Source organism: Apteryx mantelli, chromosome 2 (assembly GCF_036417845.1).
Source record: "Apteryx mantelli isolate bAptMan1 chromosome 2, bAptMan1.hap1, whole genome shotgun sequence".
Lineage (NCBI taxonomy): Eukaryota > Metazoa > Chordata > Aves > Apterygiformes > Apterygidae > Apteryx > Apteryx mantelli.
In genome coordinates this window covers 28,241,267-28,263,260 of record NC_089979.1, presented here as the reverse complement: position 1 = coordinate 28,263,260, position 21,994 = coordinate 28,241,267, and the positions used below count along the sequence as shown (strand labels likewise).

At 40.2% G+C, this 21,994-nt stretch overlaps 1 protein-coding gene across 1 annotated transcript in view; it reads right to left on the bottom strand.

The window, feature by feature from the left end:
- Positions 1–275: 275 nt before the first annotated feature.
- Positions 276–21,994, bottom strand: part of RIMS2 (regulating synaptic membrane exocytosis 2) — a 492,192-nt gene continuing 470,473 nt past the window's right edge. Inside the window, 5 exon segments of the mRNA XM_067292312.1 lie at positions 276–1,320; positions 1,769–1,908; positions 2,901–3,002; positions 3,662–3,774; positions 5,232–5,373. Of these exon segments, the coding sequence (XP_067148413.1) occupies positions 1,102–1,320; positions 1,769–1,908; positions 2,901–3,002; positions 3,662–3,774; positions 5,232–5,373 (716 nt within the window). The 3' untranslated portion in view covers positions 276–1,101.

The following is a 21,994-nucleotide window of genomic DNA, read 5'->3' as shown; positions in this document are numbered from 1 at the left end:
TCATCCTAGGAGGTAGGGAGGAAAAAGAGCAAAAGGAAGAAGGGAGATTGGAGGAGAGAGAGAGAGAAAGAAGGAGGTAAAAGAAGTGTACAATTTGCACATTATGTTGAACTTTACAAGGCTTATACCTTTTACATTTAAATAAATTTAATATATTACACTTATTTCTTGTCACATAAACAGAATTTTAAATATTTGCTAGAAATTATTTTTAATATATGTCTGCAAAAATACAGACCATGACTGGTTTAAAGAATGATAAATGTGGTGTGTCTTTGTATCACCCTGTTGCATTCTCTTCCCTTTAAAACCATGCACTAGTGAAATTTATTTTTAAAAATAATATAAATTGTTGAAAATGGCTGATTTATTCTTTCTTTTTTTTGCAAGTTGCAGCCCCAAGAAAATAATTTAAGTGTTCAGCTAAATCTGTGTCCATGCAAAAAAGTTTCTTTAATTTCATACAGTACAGTATATCCACAGAATTTTATTTTTCAGAGAGTCCATCACATCTGGGGTTTCACTGTAACTATAGCTGAAGCTATGAAGCCTGCCACTTTTAAGTCTTGAACCTTTCCAGTATGGAGAGTTTTCAGATCTCAAGTAACTGTTTCAAATGACAGCTGACTTTTCTTTTCCAGCATTCTTATATTCTTCCACTGCTCTTCCAATGTCTGCAAATCCACTGATTTGTGACATGGCTTCATGGGAGGGAAACTCCATTTCTGTGGTATAACCAAGCTTCAGGAAGGGGGAGGGCAGATAAATAAAGAAACAGGAGCAACAAAATAGATATGCCATTGAAAAGGACTTTTGTTGCATGAAACAGATTGATTCTTTTAGTTTAGTCCATGGCTTCGGATTGGACCAAAACTGAGTGTCCCTGAACTCCAAACCTGTCAGTTCGTTACAACATCAGTCCTTCACCTGAGGGCCTTCCATAGGGCACAATGTGTGCAACTTCCTTGAGAACACAGGATCGCTTTGTAGCCCTAGAAACAGGCTCAGAAGACACAACATTAAGCATGCAGTGTTACCAGGGTTTGCGACCTGTAATTTTTTTTTGTAACGCTGGTTGCTATGACAACAGTTTCACAGCTGCTATGAGCGAGCATACGGAGGTCCCGTTGAACTTTCAAGAGATGATTGGGAGGCTCTTCTAGTGAGAGGAGCTAAAGTTGGGTCTACTAGGGAAGAAGGAGGGAAAAGTTTGAACCACCCAATCACCATGTTGGACAGGTCCAGTTCATCTAAAAGTATCTGTGCCACTCCCATAAAGGATTTGTGATCCATACGTCCATAGTCTCCCCAAACAATTATCTGTTAGCAAAGGAAACACAGAAAACAGAGAAGTTTCAGCAAAAATTATGAAAGCTGCAATCTGATTCTTCAAAAGCCTCCACTTATTTAATTATAGGAAGGAATGGAATATTTGACTGCTGACATAGTTTAACTCTGCATACATTACCATGATGCAGCAGCAGAAGCAATTTGGGCAGTAACTGAGTAATTCTCCATACCAAAGAAAGCCCAGCAAGATAAGGAGCCCATACATACAGTAGAGACAAAATAATCTAGAACTAACTTTTGCTCAGCACTTTGTACTTGCTAGTCATCAGTAGATGTTGCTGTATTACTTATGCGCTCAACAAGCATTTGGAACAGCAGTACTTGCCAAATGAAGCATGAAAGAAAGTTTGAAGCTCATTCAGTGAGAACCGTACAGGTGGCATGTTTGCAGATGCAGAAAAATATTGATGCAAATTACCTGTAAAACTTTTCCTTGAGGACTTTCTTCAAATGATAGAAGTTGCTGATAAAGCGGTTCCAGCGTTTTTCTTGCTACCTTTGTTTTCTTTTTGGCTATGCAAACTCCATTTTCTAATAGATACACCTTTACATATGGTGCTTAGAAGGAAAGAAAATAAAGGACAGTAAATAAAGGACAAGTCCAGATTTTTGCATAATTGATGCAATGTTCTATCACCATATGCTAAAATCTGCCATTTAGTGGATATATCGCTTATATTAACAAATCTTCACCAACAATAATAACATTTATTAACATGCAAAGCCTCCGTGCATTTTATTTTCCCTAGTATCATTTTTCTCTACTTCTTTTTATATGATTCTTTTGCCATGAAATAACTCAGATTTTGACCTGGAAAAATCTGATACTCCTATATATAGTATCCCTATACTGTACAGTATGCAAAATAGGCCTGTTAAGTAAAGGAATGACTTGCACTGACTTTGGTGAGATTTGGATCAATGTTCCAAATTGTTAATAATTTAAAATAATCTACAAGGTGAAAATTAGTGGAGAAAAGACTGACACGATTTCTATTTCGGCAGAAGAGCTTGCTAAAAATATCATTAGATTGTCCTTTTCATACAGTGGTATAGGACATCAGACTGTAAAATAAAGAGTAAATATCAAGTACTGATCTACCTTCCAGAGCAGGTTCCTATTCCACACAACTTGTTAATTCCCTCTTTCCCCCTAAGACTCCTATATCACATTTCCAGCACTTGCCTTCCCTTCTGTCCCATAACCAAGGATGCATTTGCTGTTACTAAAATAACTTTAGTGTCTTCTGGTACAGAAGACAGAATAGTCTGACATTTTTTTTCTCCTGAAATTTAAAATGTTCCTAAAATGCTCCTGAAGTTTAAAATGTAAATGTTTAAAATGATCTTTTGTATTTACTGCAAGCTTTTATACCACTTCAGTATATTTTTACATTTCAACGTACAATACTGTAATCTTCTGTTATGTGTATTTGCTAAAAGAGTTCTGTTCACTTAAGTCGAACAGTAAAGCCTCAGAAGCTGGGGGAAAGGGGTGGTTGTTGTTGGAATTTTTTGGTAGAATTTTATTCATATTGCTTCTTCCTTACCTGGCAGTGTCTTTGAACCTGGTTTTACAACAAGGCCACGGGCTCGGATTATTTCTACTTCCAACTGTCCTTTCTTGTCCATCATTCCCACCTGGATATCTCCTAGAAAAGAAATCCTGGCATTGTAAATCAGAAATATCTAATCATACTAACAGCTACAGAAAGTTCTACAGTAAGTATGTGATGACTTTTCTCTTGCATTATACCAGTAAATATGATCAGGATTTTAACACTACTAGGTAATTTAAGCCTTAGCCTTTTCACTGCTATTAGTTAGTATGCATTACAAAAAAACTCTGCAAACAACATTTCATCTTCCTTTCTCCCTGCCCCAGTCACTTGAAATTATATCCCTTTTTGTCTCATGAATTACAGAGAAATACAGGCAGCAAGGGAATTATTACAACATAACTCTGTGAAATTGCTTGAAATCTCTTTTCGTCATGGTTCTAATTTTAAAAAAAAGTATAAAAGTGATTCAGAGAAAAGATTGGTCCCATTAGCCACATTTTAAAGATGTGAAAACTAAAGAAGAACAGATAAACAATTAATTTTTCAATGCATCTTTCTACTTCTGAGTGTCCTAATGAGCACCCACAATTATGATCAATTTTGGCTGAACTTGAGGTTCTAGTTTTGGTTTTAACTGAGTTGTCCAAAATCACATGGCAGTATTTAAAGAATTAGAATCTAAATCATTTCTACATTCTAATTACCAGACCCAGTCGATGATGTTGCATCTGCAGGACATAAATGCTTACCCATGGATGGTGTTGCCAAAGTCTGTCGCCCTACAAGCTGGGCAGGACCAAGCCCATCCAGAAAATCACTGAACTGGCTGTCTGCGGCCAACCTCACGCCAGGGAAAATCAAACTAAAAGACAGTATTGCAAAAAATCAACAAATACATTGGAATTTGTCCATTTTTTCTTTTCTAGATTTTTTGCCCTTAGCATTTATATTTTTTGGTACCAGTGCTCATATGGAACTTACTTGCACTGACAAGATTGCAAAGCAATTACTATAATTTTCAAAACTTCCTAGTGTTCAACAAGTAGCAATTCAGCCTCCAGCACATAACTAAACAGGTGAAGGAAGCACTAATCCTCACAGTTTTTAATTTCCACAGTAATATTTTTCCATCATGCTCCTTTTTCCCAATATATCAAAGATGATTGTTAATTACTGCAGTATTCACATGAGATCAGTTCAATAAGACAATAATACAGGCCCCTAACAGTAATTTAGTTACATAAGAGTAAAATTTCTCAGGAAATGTTTCTCAGTCAATGTGAACTCAATGGCTGAATGTCAAGAGTATTCAGTGAAACAATTATGTTAGACTGAATATTGGTCACTGCTTATAAAAACTACTTTTAAGTGAGCATTCATTATGAATATTTTTCTAAAAATGGCTTTAAGAATGACACATATTCGATAATGGAATGGAAATTAATCGTGGCAAATAACCAAGTAACTTAAAATTCAGGTTCTGAAATCTTGCCATAAATTATCTGTGAAACATTTCAAGGCAACAATTATTCACAGAAACTATCTGGTCAATAACTCCCTGAGGAAAAACGGTAATTTTCTAGACGATCGATGAAAAGAGAAAGAGGCAAAACTGATGAAATTTGTAATGACTGACCATAAATAAATGTCCCTCTCAAGCACATAAAATGCATCAACTTGGACACCAGCTCTGTAAGGTGTATTGTCCAGAGCAGGTATATTGTCCAGGGGCTCTGAATACCAGTAATAAATCCATCCACAGTAAGATTTTTGTTGGAAATGTCTTGAACATACCATTCATAGGTCTTTAACTTGGGCCTTTCAGAAAAGCATTAATATGGGAAACTAAAATACACAAGAGTTTTGTATTTCTACCCAGACCACTTCTTCAGGATTAATTAGCACAATTTTTGATAAACTGTTGAACCTAGTGAAGGTCATCTGGAAAAGGAAGAAATTTCAGCTTTCTGGAAATATGCAAGGAGGTGCACCCGAAGGTAGAGGTTTGCTGAACAGAAAGTGTCCTTTTTTTGGTGATTTACACACTGCCTTCCACTCCCACCAAACTGCTGCTCCTGTCTGACCTCCCAGGTGTCTTTAACATGGTGCTACAGAAATGATCGCTGTACTGCCCACACAAACAATGGGAAACTCTTTCAGTCAGAGGAGAAAACTTAGGCTTGGTCTATATTCAAATGACACGAAGTCAGGAAGGGAATCCTGAGCAAACAGGAACTACAGCATTCACCTCACTCTTGTTTAGCAATCAGTTTTGTGGAGAAATGTCAGGTAAGAGCATCAGTAATAACTTTTGCTTACTTTCCCTCAGAGCTGTAGCTGTTCATGCTCCCGTCTGTAGATTCCCGGCTGGCCTGACGTGTCATCCAGTTCCTCATCTCCACAGCCAGCCCTGTCTCAGTGCTTCTCTGGACAGTGCTCCGCAGCTTCTTACCACCCGCTTCTGGAGAAACAAAACACAAGTCTTCGTGATAACGTGATAATAACAGAGTGATCCTGCAGAATCACAGACCAGCTGGGGTTGGACGGCACCTCTGGAGATCATCTGGTTCCACCCTGCTGCTCAAGCAAGGTCAGCTAGAGCAGATTGCCCAGGACCATGTCCAGTCAGATTTTGAATATCTCCAAGGATGGAGACTCCATAACTTCTCTGGGCAACCTGTTCCAGTGTTTGACCACCTTCCCAAGGAGAAAGTCTTTTCTTATGCTCAGACAGAACAGCACAAGGCAGTAATACAGATAATAAACAATCACTCCACATTGTAGAAACAGTCAAAGCAAGAAATTATTGACTTATACCAAATCTTGCATTTTAAAAATACAGAAATTTTAATAATAGGCAAGTAGAACAGTTGTCACAGATCCTTCAAATAACTTAGTTCTGCTTTTTAAGGGCAGATAGCATACACAAAACACAAGTTCTTCAGTGTACAGTCTGCCCGCAGAGGTAACCAGATTTACAGTAGCCATAATCTTGTGTATTTAAAATATGTTTTCTCTGAATGAATACACCCCTCTTAGGAATTCAATTAAAATATTACCATTATGTCAAAACCTGTAGTATTTGAGGAATGTTCTAATTCAGGTGAATTATTTGATTTAAAAACATTTGGTCATTATTTACTAAATTAAGTTACAGACATCCATTAGTGAAGACAGCACACAACAAATCAAGAACTCTGCCCATTCTTTCTCCCTTCCCCCTCTTCCCTTAACATTAGCTGGTTTTATTTAATATCTAAAAAATACAGTTTGTGTTGACTTTTATGCACAATATGAAACTTTATTTCCACCTCCAAGATTAGCAATCATTGTATCTGCTTGCAAATTTTAATTTTAGTTGTAAAGACAGCAAAGTGACAGACAGAGTATCAGATAAGGGAAAAATACTCAAAAAGTAATGTAACAGCATTTTAGTGTACAGATTTTGATCAAGACCTCAACCAGAACACATATTAAAAGCCCCAGCAAAAAAAGCCAAGAACAAAATGGGAATGAAGCCTCAGTTTCTTTCTGTCATGAATAAGATGGTTACTCCTTGCCATTTCTGATTTAAAATTCTATTTCCTGCGATGGTGCAGAGAATTTTGCATTTCAATTTCTTAAAACCTGCTTAATGGATAAAAAAATCCTGACTTCAGCATAGAGATTTGTGATATACTGATGACACCATGAAAGAGTAGTAATTCTAAATGGATATGACACCAAATGATACCAGAATTCTTAAAAATTGATACACTGAGAGTATAGCAATATCCAAGATCCTAAGGATATCTAGGGACTAGCCCTCTTCTGCAGTCTTTGTAGACTCTGTTACTCTTTCTCCTCCTCTGCCCCACCAAGTACCAGTGGACAGAAGAACTGCTGGGCATGTGGATTTTAGAAGGAAAATGAGCAAGGGAGGAGGATATTGTCCTGTCTGATAGCCCAAGGAGAATGAGTGAGCATCGAGGCTGCGTTAGAGTAAGAGGCACTGCAGTCTCGGACAGGGACATGGAGCAGGGAACATGTCTCCATGTCCCCACTCAGGGTCACTCTGTCCTACAGGCTACAGCGGGGTTGAAGTCCTGCAGAAACATATCCCAGTCCCTCCAGTTAAAGCAGATCAGATAAGGAACACAGGAATTTTAGTGAAGTGGGAAATAGATACCCCAAAACCTTAAAAACCCACTGACCCCTTATCAAAGAATGTTTGATAACATTGCAGTATTTAGCAGTAATGAGACATTTTTATATCAGTGTCATGAATTATTCAAATCATATTGCTCCTTACAAGATTTCAATGCAATCCTCAAGACCATAACTTTTAATCATTACAATGTATATAAGAAATAACACAAGTAATAATTTTGTTCTGGAACTTCAGCTACCCACATGAATTTAGTACCCAACAGAGCAAAATCAATTTTTATTGCATCAAAACTACTTATAAATATGCCTATCAATTTCTGGTGCAATAAATACAAATAAAAAAGATACAAGCCCAATATGACATTTAAAAAAAGGAAGGGAAGAAGTCAACAATTTCATTTCTATTGTGTTGTAATATTCCAAGTGTCTCCTGTTTTTATAATCTATATTAAACTAATGAAAGGTGGCAGCTGACTTCCAACACTGGTCCCAAGTTCATCTAAAATCCAGTCACCCAGATCAAAGAAATGTTCCCACAAAACTGCCTGGAAAAATTGTATTATAATTAGGCAGAAAGAGCACACTGTGTTATAGCTTAGTATGAAAAGCACACAGCTTGTGATGCTCCATCCTCTTTTCATAAAGGTATTGCTACAGGATATTTCTCTTCTATTTTAAGTGCTCTTTTGATTAATTAGCATTCATTTTTGTTCAGCTCCGCTGAATGGTGGTCATTTTCCGTTCATTGTTGCAAGCATGAATTTTCTCATAAAAACGTAGCACAATATCTCCATCTTGCATGATTCTTCAAGTTTTCATATCCTCACACCTTTACAAGATTTTTGGGTTTGAGAAAAATACCAATTTAAATACGTGATATACAAATGAGAATACAGTAATTTTTATTAATTAGTAAGGAAGAATTTCTGAATTACAATTCTAAAGCTGTATACCTTGACTCTAACAAAACATTCATAAAAATCAACACATCTGTTGCATACCAATTTACTGAGAAATTAAGGCAGAATTAGTGCAGCTGCCATTCAAGTCTTCACAGAAGCAGATGTTTCACTGGCTGTTCTTAGCATCCCTCTATATCATATTTTTAAGCCATTTTACTTTCCCATATTCATTTGAATTGAAATAAGTGCTCTGGTTCACATTAAAACAGGTCAACAGCTGATAAGATGCAACTTTACTATAGCATGAAAGTTAAAAATGCACACTAAACCCAAGCACAGGTCCTAATCTGGCATTATTTTGACCCTTACATTGAATTCAAGGGGTGCTGAAAGAAAGCTATGTGAATAACTATTTTCAAGTGTTCAACAGAAATAGGCAGAGCTCTCTGACGGTCTCAAAAGAGAAAGATCTGACCTTTCAGCAGTAAGGCTCCTAATCATGATGTTGATGCTTCTTGAAACAAGAGTTGAAGATTTTAACAGCAAAAATAGCAATTTGGAATAGAAGTATAGAATAAGCCTCAGCTCACAGACATTCCTGAACTACCACTTTAGAGATGAGTATTCTTTCAGATTAAGCTTGACTGAACTAACATGAAATAATATACGTGAGAAATACCTACACCTGATTGCCCACAATACTGGCAATACTTTGGTTCTTGGAAAAATGTAATAAAACAAATATAATCCCACAATTCATCATGCAATTTAAAAAGCAAAGGCAGTATTTATATGAATCATAATTCATGTTTCATAAATTCAGGACTGAAATACTTAAAAGGCAGTGAAAGGCAACTAGCTGCAATGAAAACGCAAGGCAGGTACACTGAGAAATAGCCTTTAGTGCCAGGCTTCCATGCTGTAGCTGGTGGAAGATCAGGCTGAAGGTCCTACCATTCCACTAAACCCAAGCCCATAAACTTAAAGGTCATCTAGATTCTGTCTTCAGAGTGTTTTTTACCCTCTAGATGAGCCATCCCACTGTTGCAGAAGATAAAGAGTAGACAACCTTTGGCCTGTAAGCATCAGTTGATCCCAAGGTCCTTAAAGCTTTATCTTTATTTTTTCCCAACCCTGCCTAGAAATTAAATCCTCCTCCTCAGTTGTGTTGATTCAGCTAGCAGTGTGGCTGCGCTCTGCACAGGATCCAGCCAAAAAGGAACAAACCAGCAATACTTTTAAAGTTGTTCTTTTCTTTTAAGACAGCTCATTTCACAAAATCCATTTCAAAAATAAACATACAGCCGAATGAGTCCAATTGAGGTAATGTTAATTTCTAGCTAGTTAAATAACTTGGGGACAGATCTGCCACTGACACAGTAGTAAACACATATCTACAACCCAACCTTTGTGGCCTGCCGGGGGCTCGTGTGAAAGATGTCATGCAAAGACTGCCTAGGCTCGTCCATTCTTTGGACTATTACCCACTGCTGCTCTTCCATGTGGGCGCCAATGACACCAAGGGCAAACTGGAGACCATCAAGCAGGATTTCAGAGCTCTGGGGATGGTGGTCAAGGGTCTGGGAGCCCAGGTCATCTTCTCCTCAATCCTGCCAGTGAGGGGGATGGATGAGAGGAGGAGGAGATGGACTTTCCAGGTTAACGACTGGCTGTGCCGCTGGTGTTGGCAACAGGGTTTTGGTTTCTACGACCATGGGACCCTGTTTGAAGATCAACAACTGATGGCGAGAGATGGGATCCACCTCACGAGGCGGGGCACGCGGGTCTTTGCCAACAGGTTGGCCAACCTGGTAAGGAGGGCTTTAAACTAGGAAAGATGGGGGAAGGGGAGAGTTATAGTGACAGGGTAGTTGGCAAAAGACAGCTGAAGTCAGGATGCTTCCAACAGGTGAATGCAGCCAGGGAAGTGCGCATGGGATGTGGCTATGGAGGACCCTCTTTTACCCCTCCTGGGAAACCTGCATGCTCGATCACCTCTCTGAAATGCCTGTACACCAATGCACGCAGCATGGGGAACAAACAGGAAGAACTAGAGATATGTGTGCGGTCGCAGGGCCATGATCTCATTGCCATTACAGAGACATGGTGGGATAGCTCGCATGACTGGAGTGCTGTCATGGATGGCTATGTGCTTTTTAGGAAAGACAGGCCAGGAAAGAGAGGTGGTGGAGTTGCTCTTTATGTGAGAGAGCAACTGGAATGTATGGAGCTGTGCCTAGGGGTGGATGAAGAGCGAGTCGAGAGCTTATGGGTAAGGATTAAAGGGCAGGCTAGCAGGGGTGACACTGTGGTGGGTGTTTACTACAGGCCACCTGATCAGGAAGAGAAAGTCGATGAGGCCTTCTACAGACAGCTGGAAGTAGCCTCACGATCCCAGGCCCTGGTTCTCATGGGGGACTTCAACCACCCCGATATCTGCTGGAAAGACAACACAGCTAGGCACAAACAGTCCAGGAAGTTCCTGCAGAGCATTGGTGACAACTTCTTGACACAGGTGGTGGAGCAGCCAACAAGGAGAGGTGTACTGCTGGACCTCATACTAACAAACAAAGAAGGACTGGTTGAAGATGTGAAGGTCGGGGGCTGCCTTGGCTGCAGTGACCATGAGATGGTGGAGTTCAGGATCCTGCGAGGAGACAGCAGGGCACCAAGTAGGATCGCAACCCTGGACTTCAGGAGAGCAAACTTTGGCCTCTTCAGGGACCTACTTGGAGGAATCCCATGGGTGAGGGCCCTAGAAGGTAGGAGTGTTCAAGAGAGCTGGTTAATATTCAAACATCACTTCCTCCAGGCTGAAGAGCGGTCCATCCCTATGAGTAGGAAGTCAAGCAAAGGAGGTAGGAGACCTGCATGGATGAGCAAGGAGCTCCTGGCAAAACTCAACCAGAAGAAGGAAGTCTACAGAAAGTGGAAAGGGGGACAGGCCACTTGGGAGGAATATAGGAACGTTGTCAGAGTATGCAGGGATGCGACGAGGAAGGCTAAGGCCCGTTTGGAATTAAATCTGGCGAGAGATGTCAAGGACAGCAAGAAGGGCTTCTTCAAATACATTAGTAGCAAGAGGAAGACTAGGGAAAATGTGGGCCTGCTGCTGAATGGGGTGGGTGCCCTGGTGACGAAGGATGCAGAGAAGGCAGAGTTACTGAATGCCTTCTTTGCTTCAGTCTTTACTTCTGAGGCCAGCCCTCAGGAACCCCAGACCCTGGAGGCAAGAGAGAAAGTCTGGAGAAAGGAAGACTTTCCCTTGGTCGAGGAGGAGTGGGTTAGAGACCATTTAAGCAAACTTGACACCCACAAATCCATGGGCCCTGATGGGATGCACCCACGAGTGCTGAGGGAGCTGGCGGATGTCATTGCTAAGCCACTCTCCATCATCTTTGAAAGGTTATGAAGGACAGGAGAGGTGCCTGAAGACTGGAAGAAAGCCAATGTCACCCCAGTCTTCAAAAAGGGCAAGAAGGAGGACCCAGGGAACTACAGGCCAGTTAGCCTCACCTCCATCCCTGGAAAGGTGATGTGGAGCAGCTCATCCTGGAGGCCATCTCCAAGCATGTGGAGGAAAAGAAGGTGATCAGGAGTAGTCAGCATGGCTTCACCAAGGGGAAATCCTGCCTAACCAATCTGATAGCCTTCTATGATGGAATGACTGGCTGGGTAGATGAGGGGAGAGCAGTGGATGTTGTCTACCTAGACTTCAGCAAGGCTTTTGACACTGTCTCCCATAACATCCTCATAGGGAAGCTCAGGAAGTGTGGGCTAGATGAGTGGACAGTGAGGTAGATTGAGAACTGGCTGAATGGCAGAGCTCAGAGGGTTGTGATCAGCAGCGCAGAGTCTAGTTGGAGGCCTGTAGCTAGTGGTGTCCCCCAGGGGTCAGTACTGGGTCCAGTCTTGTTCAACTTCTTCATCAATGACCTGGAGGAAGGGACAGAGTGCACCCTCAGCAAGTTTGCTGACGATACAAAACTGGGAGGAGTGGCTGATACACCAGAGGGCTGTGCTGCCATTCAGAGAGACCTGGACAGGCTGGAGAGCTGGGCGGAGAGGAACCTCATGAAGTTCAACAAAGGCAAGTGCAGGGTCCTGCACCTGGGGAGGAATAACCCCATGCACCAGCACAGGTTGGGGGTTGACCTGCTGGAAAGCAGCTCTGCCGAGAAGGACCTGGGAGTGCTGGTGGACACCAAGTTAAGCATGAGGCAGCAATGTGCCCTTGTGGCCAAGAAGGCCAACGGTATCCTGGGGTGCATCAGGAAGAGTGGTGCCAGCAGGTCGAGGGAAGTGATTGTCCCCCTCTACTCAGCCCTGGTGAGGCCACATCTGGAATGCTGCATCCAGTTCTGGGCTCCCCAGTACAAGAGGGATGTGGCACTACTGGAGCAAGTCCAGCGAAGGGCTACTAAGATGATTAGGGGACTGGAACATCTCTCTTATGAGGAAAGGCTGAGAGAGCTGGGCCTGCTTAGCTTGGAGAAGAGAAGGCTGAGAGGAGATCTTATCAACGTGTACAAGTATCTGAAGGGAGGGTGTCGAGAGGATGGGACCAGACTCTTTTCAGTGGTGCCCAGCGACAGGACGCGAGGCAATGGGCACAAACTGAAACACAGACAATTCCATCTGAACATGAGGAAATACTTTTTCACTGTGAGGGTGACAGAGCACTGGAACAGGTTGCCCAGAGAGGTTGTGGAGTCTCCTTCTCTGGAGATATTCAAAACGCGCCTGGATGCAATCCTGTGCAACGTGCTCTAGGTGACCCTGCTTGAGCAGGGGGGTTGGACTAGATGATCTCCAGAGGTCTCTTCCAACCTCAACCATTCTGTGATTCTATGATTCTGTGTCACTATAAAGGTGGCAGTTTGGACTTATAACCATAAAGGACATAGACATTCACTTCACTTACGCTGTTTTTTTATCCCCCCAAATGAAAGGATGCAGAAATTAGAGAGTTCAGTTTTTTGCTAAGTATGCTGCTAACCTCCTATACTGAATATGATTTTTCATATTATTTACCAAACTCTAATGAAGAATAGATTTGCTCCAAATTAGCATCATCTAATTGCCCTAGAAATAAGAAATTTCTCTCAAGTCCTCATCACAAAATATGGAATATATTATCTGAAAAAAGCTAGTTCAGATTCTTGTGGCCATATAGTAAGGGATGGAACAAATTACAAGAAATAATTGCTTTGGCATTTATGAAAGCACATTCATTCTTATAGTTAATCACACTGGTAATTTAACTAATATGGTTACTGCAAATAGACTCTACAGGCTGCATTTTCTAAATTACATGTGGAATTATTTGTTCCCAAAACTCTGAGTCCAAATCACTTGCAATTTAGGAGTGCAAAACCACTGATACACTCTTAAATATCAGATGAGGATAAGTTGAAAACTGCAGCAAAGAAGAGAGATTACCTTCTGGGAGGCGGGGTGCAGCCGGGCGAGCAGTCCCTCAGCAGGGCTGAGCGAAGGCTCCCGGCTTGCTCTCAGCAGGTGCTTGCCCCAGCTGCTCACCACCCGGCACAGACCGCAGGAGACGCCAGTACCGGGGCAGGCAGAGGCAAAGCAGTTATGCCAATTTGCAGGCAGTACGGGATCTCTTGGTAGGACTTGTTCTCAGTAAAGAGCAACCAGGGCTTCAGAATTTAGGGACACTTAACTGCTTGGGGTGCCACTTCTCTGCTCTCCCTCCCCACCAAAAGGGCTGCATAAAAATGAGTGCAGCATTTTCATCTGAACTCAGGAGTTAGAGCCACAAAAAGACTAAGTTGTCTGTCAGTGACTATTTTGTAAAAGAGAAGCTCCTTAAGCATCCAGAGATCTGCTTCTGGGCATGTTAAGAATAGGTTAAACAAAATCATCAGGGGAAGTCTGAACATCTGATCCCACTTAAGTAAAGGGCAGCAGATTAGGTCTCAAATTTCCTTGCAGAGCTACAATTCTCTGTCCAGAACAGCCCAAGTTTTGGCCATACTGAACTAGGCATTCAGCTCTTTTTTAAGTACTGCTGGAAGCTGCAGATGAGTTGTTTCTTTCCTTGCATCACCCACAGACCCCAAGCAGCAGACATGCTAGGACCTACTAATTTAAGCAGGATTTGGGAAATGCAGATTCCACCATCACTTCTGTTTGAGCCCATCTAAACCAATTCTCTAAAGACAGTGCTAGCCACCAGATTATAAAGTGTTCTGTTACAGTTTTTCTGATGAAGTTTTTTCACGATGCATCACGTATTTATAAAGCCCAAAGGGCATTTGGAGTGCCAGGCAGTAATTGTAACCAGTGGGAAAGGCACTTGTAAGGAAGGAGGGAAGACCTCGTTCCAGTCCCTGCTCCCATGAATATGTGAATATAAAACACCTAAAAACTCAGATTGGCATGGTAATGGCCTGCCTTGTTAGCCTAAAAGCAGTGCTGCTCTCAGTATGAAAGCACTGCAGTATGAAAGCACTCGAGTTTGAAACGTCTGAAAGAGCCTGGACTAAGACAGTCCGAGTCTGCACTATGCCAGGGCTTCCAAAATCCTCTGGAAAGTCCTGTCTTACAGGAAGGAAGGGAATAACTGCCCGAAAGACACATGGCCTTCCCTGCACATAATATACAAGAAGCCTGAGAATGAAAAGACATTGGGAGGAGAGGCCACGTCTCTTGGCCATTTTCTCTCAAACAATTTCTTGTGTTTGTTCCTCTGCATTTTCAGGTACCCAGCCATTTTCCTGTATGCCCTGCCTTGCAGGTTCTTGTCAGAAAAGGTTTTTAAATCTCTTGGGACGCCTAACAAGTTTTTCTTTTTCAGTCAAGAAATACTTTTCCACTCTTGTCCTGTGCCCTCTTGTTTCCTCCTCTCTCTTTCCTCTGACCAAACTGGAAGCTTGGTTAATTAAGGTAACAGACAGCACCTTAAGAAAAAGTGAAAGAAAAAGAGAGATCTGAATGAAATGATCAACAGCAACACTGTGGCTCCAACTTTTGGCCAAAGGCTGGTATAGTAGCTCTCAGGTCCCATATTTGATGAATTCCCTTATACAGGACCCAAAAGGCAGACATCATGAATCTCTGCTGCTCAGAGGATATAAAGAGGTCATAAGCTCTGAGCAGACCGCAGCATCCTTTGTCTGTACTTTACTTCCCTTTCATGGCAGGGCTAGTCACATTTTCAATCTGGAAGAGATCCCCCTGGCTTGTTGTGGCTGCATGATGTAAAGTCAGTTTACCATGCACTGCTCCCAAGTAATGCTGCAGTCGAAGGCAGGCACCTGCTCCCGGTTCTCTCCCACTTTTTATTTCATTTAAAGTTGTTTTCTGTCACTTTAATTTCACTGCTGTGCTGCTGCCCATTCTTCTGCTAGTCCTAACTGACCCGCCAGCAAATTCTTAAGAGCATCAAACAATTGAAGCTGCTTTTGTCTCAATGTCATCAGTGTAAGCTCTTCAGCACTGGGTCCCAGAAGTCTTGGAAATATTTTTACAGGACTGCGGTGTTAACAAGAGCTTTATTTCCAGATACATGATAATTATTTCTACGTTCCTAAAATCTCTGTACCACCTATATTATTATTCAGACAGAACGAACATGCTGTTTTACAGACAGACACGGAAAAATGGCAAACAGTTGTCTGCGACAGCTTACAACTGGATTTCAAAACCTGTACTACGTAGTACCCCCTGAAAACCCCAGCTGACTGTATTGGGAACCACAGCCAGGAAGTTTGCTGCACAGCCAGTCTCCCAGCCAAGGACTTCCCCTGACAGCAGACTTTGACGCTCCGGGAACCATCCCAGGGAAGCAAAACTAAATGACCCCCCCTGCCTGGGTGAGTGGTGTTACTGTCTGTGCTATAACCACCCATCAGCATTTCCACTTCTCTCCTGGTTACTTGCTCTGACTCTAACAACACACTGGCAATGGCGACTTCTGGGCAGATAATTTTATAGAAGTTGAGGGTAGATTTTGATCATAATTTTAATATAGTGGGTGACATTTGTAAATACATGATGGAACTGCGTACTTCTCAGTACAACTTGAAACAGAGAAGGCTCCTGTTTCCATACATAAAACCCAGTTTTCTTGATATTTCAGAATAGATCACTTTTTCTTTTTTGCAACTGCATATTGCTTGCACTGGTATCAGTGACAACTGTATCTGTGCGTATATAAAACTCCTCAGTTTTGCCTTTTTACTTTCAAACTCAATCCTTACAACTCTCCAGTTAAACTAATGATGCATTTATGCATCTCATTAAAAGACTCAACAAATATAAAGCTCATGTGAGTTATAAAACTCATTCACCTAAAAACATTTAAGCGGAACAATCAAAACACCAAGCATGCACTTTTAAAATGATAACTATAAATTTTAATTTATATACAAAGAAAATAAAATACTTTTTATGATTTTTCACCATCTATTTGGCCCAAGAAAGATCAGAACATCCTTATGCTTGCATTAATTTTTTCAAATGTATGGCTGCAGAGCCCAGAAGGTATATTGTTTTCAAAATTATGCAAGATGTATTTCCAAGACAGCAGCTATACTGATATTTACTGAGTTAGTAAATTACCTCTTGATTAACTGCTCCACACTGAGATCCACAAAGGTTTGAATCTAGCCTCGAAAAATACTGTTGCTCACTAAGTGGCTCAAATACTAGATTAAAAAAAAAATTACTTCTCATGAGAAACAAAAATAGTAGATAGCAAATGCAGAATTAATTGCTTTCACTTAGAAATGTACAGTTCCTGACAGGGAGATGTGAACCAGGGACACACTGTGCACAGCCACTCAGCTGCTTTCAGCCATGTACCACAAGTCTCTGTTTCTATTACTGCTAAAAACATCAGTTTCCTAAGTGTAGTCTGAGGACCTGCCTGCCAAAGGCCTCTTACTCTGGCTGTCAAATAACACAAAGATAAGACGCTGAAGAAGAATTTCACCTTGCAGTCCACAGCTGTATGTCCCATGTGTTAAATGACCTGAATGAAAGGTATCTTGGGAATCCTCATTTAGACTGGTTACAATCTCCACACAGACAGCTGTTCTTCTAATTCAAATATAGTATGTCTGACTTTTTGCACTTTTTGTTTAAGTGTCAAAACAGAATGGTGGCATTTTATTTCCACTTTGTACATCCTGTACAGAGATCTAAATGACTACAAAAAGTGCAAAGCAGTGGGAAATCAGTCTCATCCCCAAGCTATTAAAATCCTGAGAAAAAAAAACACAGAGCAAGCAATTTTGTGGAATTACATTCTAATTTTATACCTTTTACATAAGGAATAGCTAAATAGGTGCATATCTTACCACAAGAAATCTTTAAACCCACAGTCTTTGATTTTGCCAATGACAAAGGGTGACCATCTTAAGCAAAAAGAAACCATCACTGCAATTTTGAGTTATAATGTTTGTATGTACATGCAGCTTTTTGGATGTACAGCAACTTCAGGTGCTTATTAATAACAATTATTCTATGCAGTGCCAAGAGCAGAATACAAATTCTTAGGCAGTGAAGAATGTATAAATTGAAGATCTTAAAATTGCTTTTTTGATTTTCATATTACATGAATTGAGAGATGTATTCTAAATATTTAATAATGACAGTAACACCATTCTTTAGCCCAATCTTGCTTATTTTTAGCCTAGCTAGGGTCATTACATACCTTATCAGAAGGATCTGTTCAGTATTTTTTAATGATGTAGCAAGTGTGTTCAAACAAGTCAGCACCCTCTATTAGGACTTAATGACACAGATCATGCCAAGTAGTTGGATGGCTACTGAGATTACATAAATTAGAAGCAGTTCTTCCTCCTAGCTTTGTCTAAGATAAGTAATGGTACTATGCAAATATATTTACTTAAATAACCACAGTTCCCAAAACTCTGAGCAAATTTCATACTGTAATGACCCATTTTCAAGCTACTGCTGTTAAACATTTACCTCTCCACTTGGAGCAATGGCAGCGCAGCATTCCAGTGCTCTGGCTACACCATTGTTGACCTCGCAATTGGAAAATTACAACTACAGCATGTAGATATATATGAGACAGTTTTTTCAGGTGCGTGTAGGCAGCACAAGGGATGAAGCCTGTTGTACATGGCAGCTTCACTGCTGCTGATATGGCCATACCTGAGCTGTATGTTAGCTATTTGGGTATATGCTTCAGTGTAGCTAAAGCTTAAATGAGAAACATGTAACAAATGCAAAAAAATACAGTTTTAAAATTCTGCTGGGCACTTCAGTCATTCAGGTTGTACTGAATGTTAATTCAATCAAATTGACATTCAAATTCAATTGAATTCAGTTTCATTGAATGTCAGTCCTTCAGCAATCTTTTCTACTCTTCTGTGTTGGTCTTCCAGCTATTTCCCAGAGTACGCGTTTTGTTTAAGTCACATTCCTAACTTGGCTGGCAACAGTAAAACCATATCTATATATGTTTTTAAAGAAGTGTAATCTATTTTAGCATTTATAAGTATAGTACCTGAGTGTAATCAGTAAGAATACCTGGGACTAGAAAGGCAGATGCAACTGCTTGGAGTAACTTCCGCACTGCCCCCACTCTGGGACCAGCCAGAGGGCAGTAGAAGTGGGAGAGACTAAGCCCCACAGCACAGACAGAAAGGCAGATTCAATTCAGCCCCGGAGCAGTGCTCCAGCAGCAAACTTAAAAAAAGAAATTATCAACCGTAAACTTAAAGGTCATCTAGATTCTGTCTTCAGAGTGTTTTTTACCCTCTAGATGAGCCATCCCACTGTTGCAGAAGATACAGAGTAGACAACCTTTGGCCTGTAAGCATCAGTTGATCCCAAGGTCCTTAAAGCTTTATCTTTTTTGGCTGATATCCTTTCCACAAGGCAATATACCCTCATTTCATATTCCACTTTGGTTCTGCCTATGAATATTCCACGTAAACAAGGTCATCTTTACCACCAAGGCCAAAAAGTAGGCCAATTCCCCCAAGAAGATGTAGTTATTCTCATTCTCTTCACTGCCTGATACTCCTGCTATCCCTTTAGTCTTAAGAGGATAATTTTAAAGCATAACTACTTCATGTGCAGGATTCTGTTCACTTTAATAATTACTGTGTTAATGAATTTATTGTTACTACTTCCCCCATTTTCTATTTCTGGTTAAATTATTGTCTGCTTGTTATTGTCTACTGGGACCTCAGAGGGACAGTGTGATCTGGTGGCCTAACTACAGGAACAGAACCCAGGAACTGCAGGGTTTTATTCCAGCCCTGCCAGGGAGCAATGATTAATCTGTGAGCAATGCCACTAAAACCAACCACACTATTCAAGGGAGCAGTTAAACATACATTTAACTATGGCCTGATCCTTCACTCACTAACATCAATGGCAACAGTCCTGCTGATATCTATGTGGGATCAAACAACTTTTCAAGCAAGTTTTCTAGATAGATAGTTGCCAGCTGGGTACCAGCAGCGTGTAATATATTTCTATTCTTACTGAACTCCTGCAGCAACACTCAGATACTTCCACTGGTAGACATCGGTATGTAAAATTGTGATGTATCTTCTCCTCAGCTAACATAGCTAAATCATGCTATTTTTGGCATGATTGTCTTGGGCTGAAGAACATTCTGTGGCTTCTTTTTCAATTGCCTTTTGTTTTTCCAACATACTGGGAGACCAAGATGCTTTCCCATTCTTTCTGAATTAATTTAAATATTAAATTATCATAAATTATCTCTTGAATTGTCTTCAGCACCTGCAAAGCATTTGACTTTCCCCTTTAATTTCATAATATCCTTCATTACCACCCAATAAACCAATGCTTCAGCAACAGAAGACATGAAATTGAAACATACTTCCTTTCGGAGGGCATCTTTCTGTACACAGATCTTGTCAGCAGTAGCAATTCAATAGCTGCCTTCCCTACAACCTCCTATTTAACCACATATATCAACACCTCAGTGTAAATGCAAATCAGAAGCGGCTGTAAAAGACTATACAATGTAATGCAAAATCATTACAGCAAACTTTATAGACAGTGTAATTTGAGGAAGCAGTGAGTTAACAGCCACACTCATAAAAATGGACATAGGCTTTCTAGTGACCACACGCTACCCAAAACTTTGTCTTCGTTTCTCAATGTATCAACGTATATTGGATAATTGTAATTCTTCTCCAGTAACATTGCCGAAGATAAGAATTCACTTGCTCTATCACATTCTCCTGTTGTCCATGACAGTTTAGTAAACTCAAATCCACTGTTTTTAAATATTTTATGTGCTGGAGAATTTTGCACTATATCTATACAGACATCTAACATGTCACAGTGCAAATTCATTTACAGTGGTAATTCCCTGGTCCTTTGAATTTAACAATAAAGTTTCCATTAATTTCAATGGAGCCAGGATATCAGACAAACTGTGAGGCCTGGAATGCTTCAAGAGCAACTGAATTTCAGATAGGTACTGATTTGACCTCCACACCTCACACCTCTCTTCAACCGTAAGTATAATTTAAATCTGTTCCATCATCTGATGCCAGTTCACACTTAGGATGGAGGCCATACCCTTTACCATCATATGCAGAAGACATCCTTTGATAACATTGGGCATGTGATGAGATACGTAATTTGCTCTGGGACCATATGCAGCACTAGCTCTCCAGGCCTACCACTGAATCAGAAAACTGCAGTCCACCCACACCCCCCTTCTTCAGTATGTTACAGCCTGGACATCAGGGCTTCATAGTCTCCTTCTTTAATCATCTGACACTTAAATTTATCTTCTCATTCATAGCATTCAAAAATGGCATCTAAAATCATTCCTATTAATACATTCTTTTGAGTTACTATTCAATTACTTCTAAACTTGATATTATTACTCATACTCTTTCATACCCAAAGATATACCTAAGGGTCAGTATATTCATTTCAGTAGTCAATGACCAGAAGTTTTCAAGGGAGTATCACAAATAAATGTCCCAACAAATTAGGTTTTCTATTTTTATTAAAAACATGATTTAGTAGGAAATGCAAAAACACCTCTGCAGTAGGGCATCTTTTTTTAACCTGTCATACACAGAAATAATTACAATTGTAATCTCAAGACTGGATAACTTATGAAGTGGGTTTAACAGCTATCTTTTTCAGATTAAACAAATTAATTTTCAGATTAAACTGTAAAAAGAGCATTAAGTCCATAAACAATGGAGTGCATAGACCACATCCATTTAAGTACTCTGGCAGTATACAAATATAATTACATAAAAGCAATCAGAAGAGAATAAATTCCAATTTGAGTGCAGAGGTGATTTGCAGTCAAACAACCAGACTGCGTTTTTGTCTTTATAATCTCAATGAATGCACTTGGGAATAGAGTTTTGCCACAATGCCTGTCACTCTCTCTGTAACCTGGTATGTTAGAAGTCTAAGGTACTAGAAACTCAGTTGCACAAAAACTATACAACACTTCTACCTCTACTTTTTCATTTGAACTATATGACGTACATTTTCAGGTGCGGCCTACATGTAAATAGGATCAGAAATCATAAATCAACAAAACAAGTAAAAATATATATATATACTTTTACATTTCTGTTGAAATAACTTGCCAGTACAAGCTAAATAAAGCATTATAATTCAATTAACCTTGAATTAGCAGATGATCCTCTACTGATTTCCACATATTTTAGATTTCCTTAAACCAGTGAATGCTTTTAAACATACACAGATCTCAGCTGAGAAATAAGTTATTCTTTCCCTAGAGAAATAAAGAAACAGACTGGAAGAAAATAAAGAGACACTCTCATTGTACAGTATTTCACACAAGATGGATAAGATTATTATAACTAATATTCAGGACTGAAAAGACAACTAGTCCTGGACAGAAAAATAACCTTTAAAAAAGACCTAAGCGCATTTAGTATAATTTAAGATCTATTCAGTGCTTTAAAAACACTTGTTTTCAGCAATAGAGTTTATTAGCATGTCAAAAGACTACACAAAACGCCCTCTAAAGCCTGCTCTGCAGAC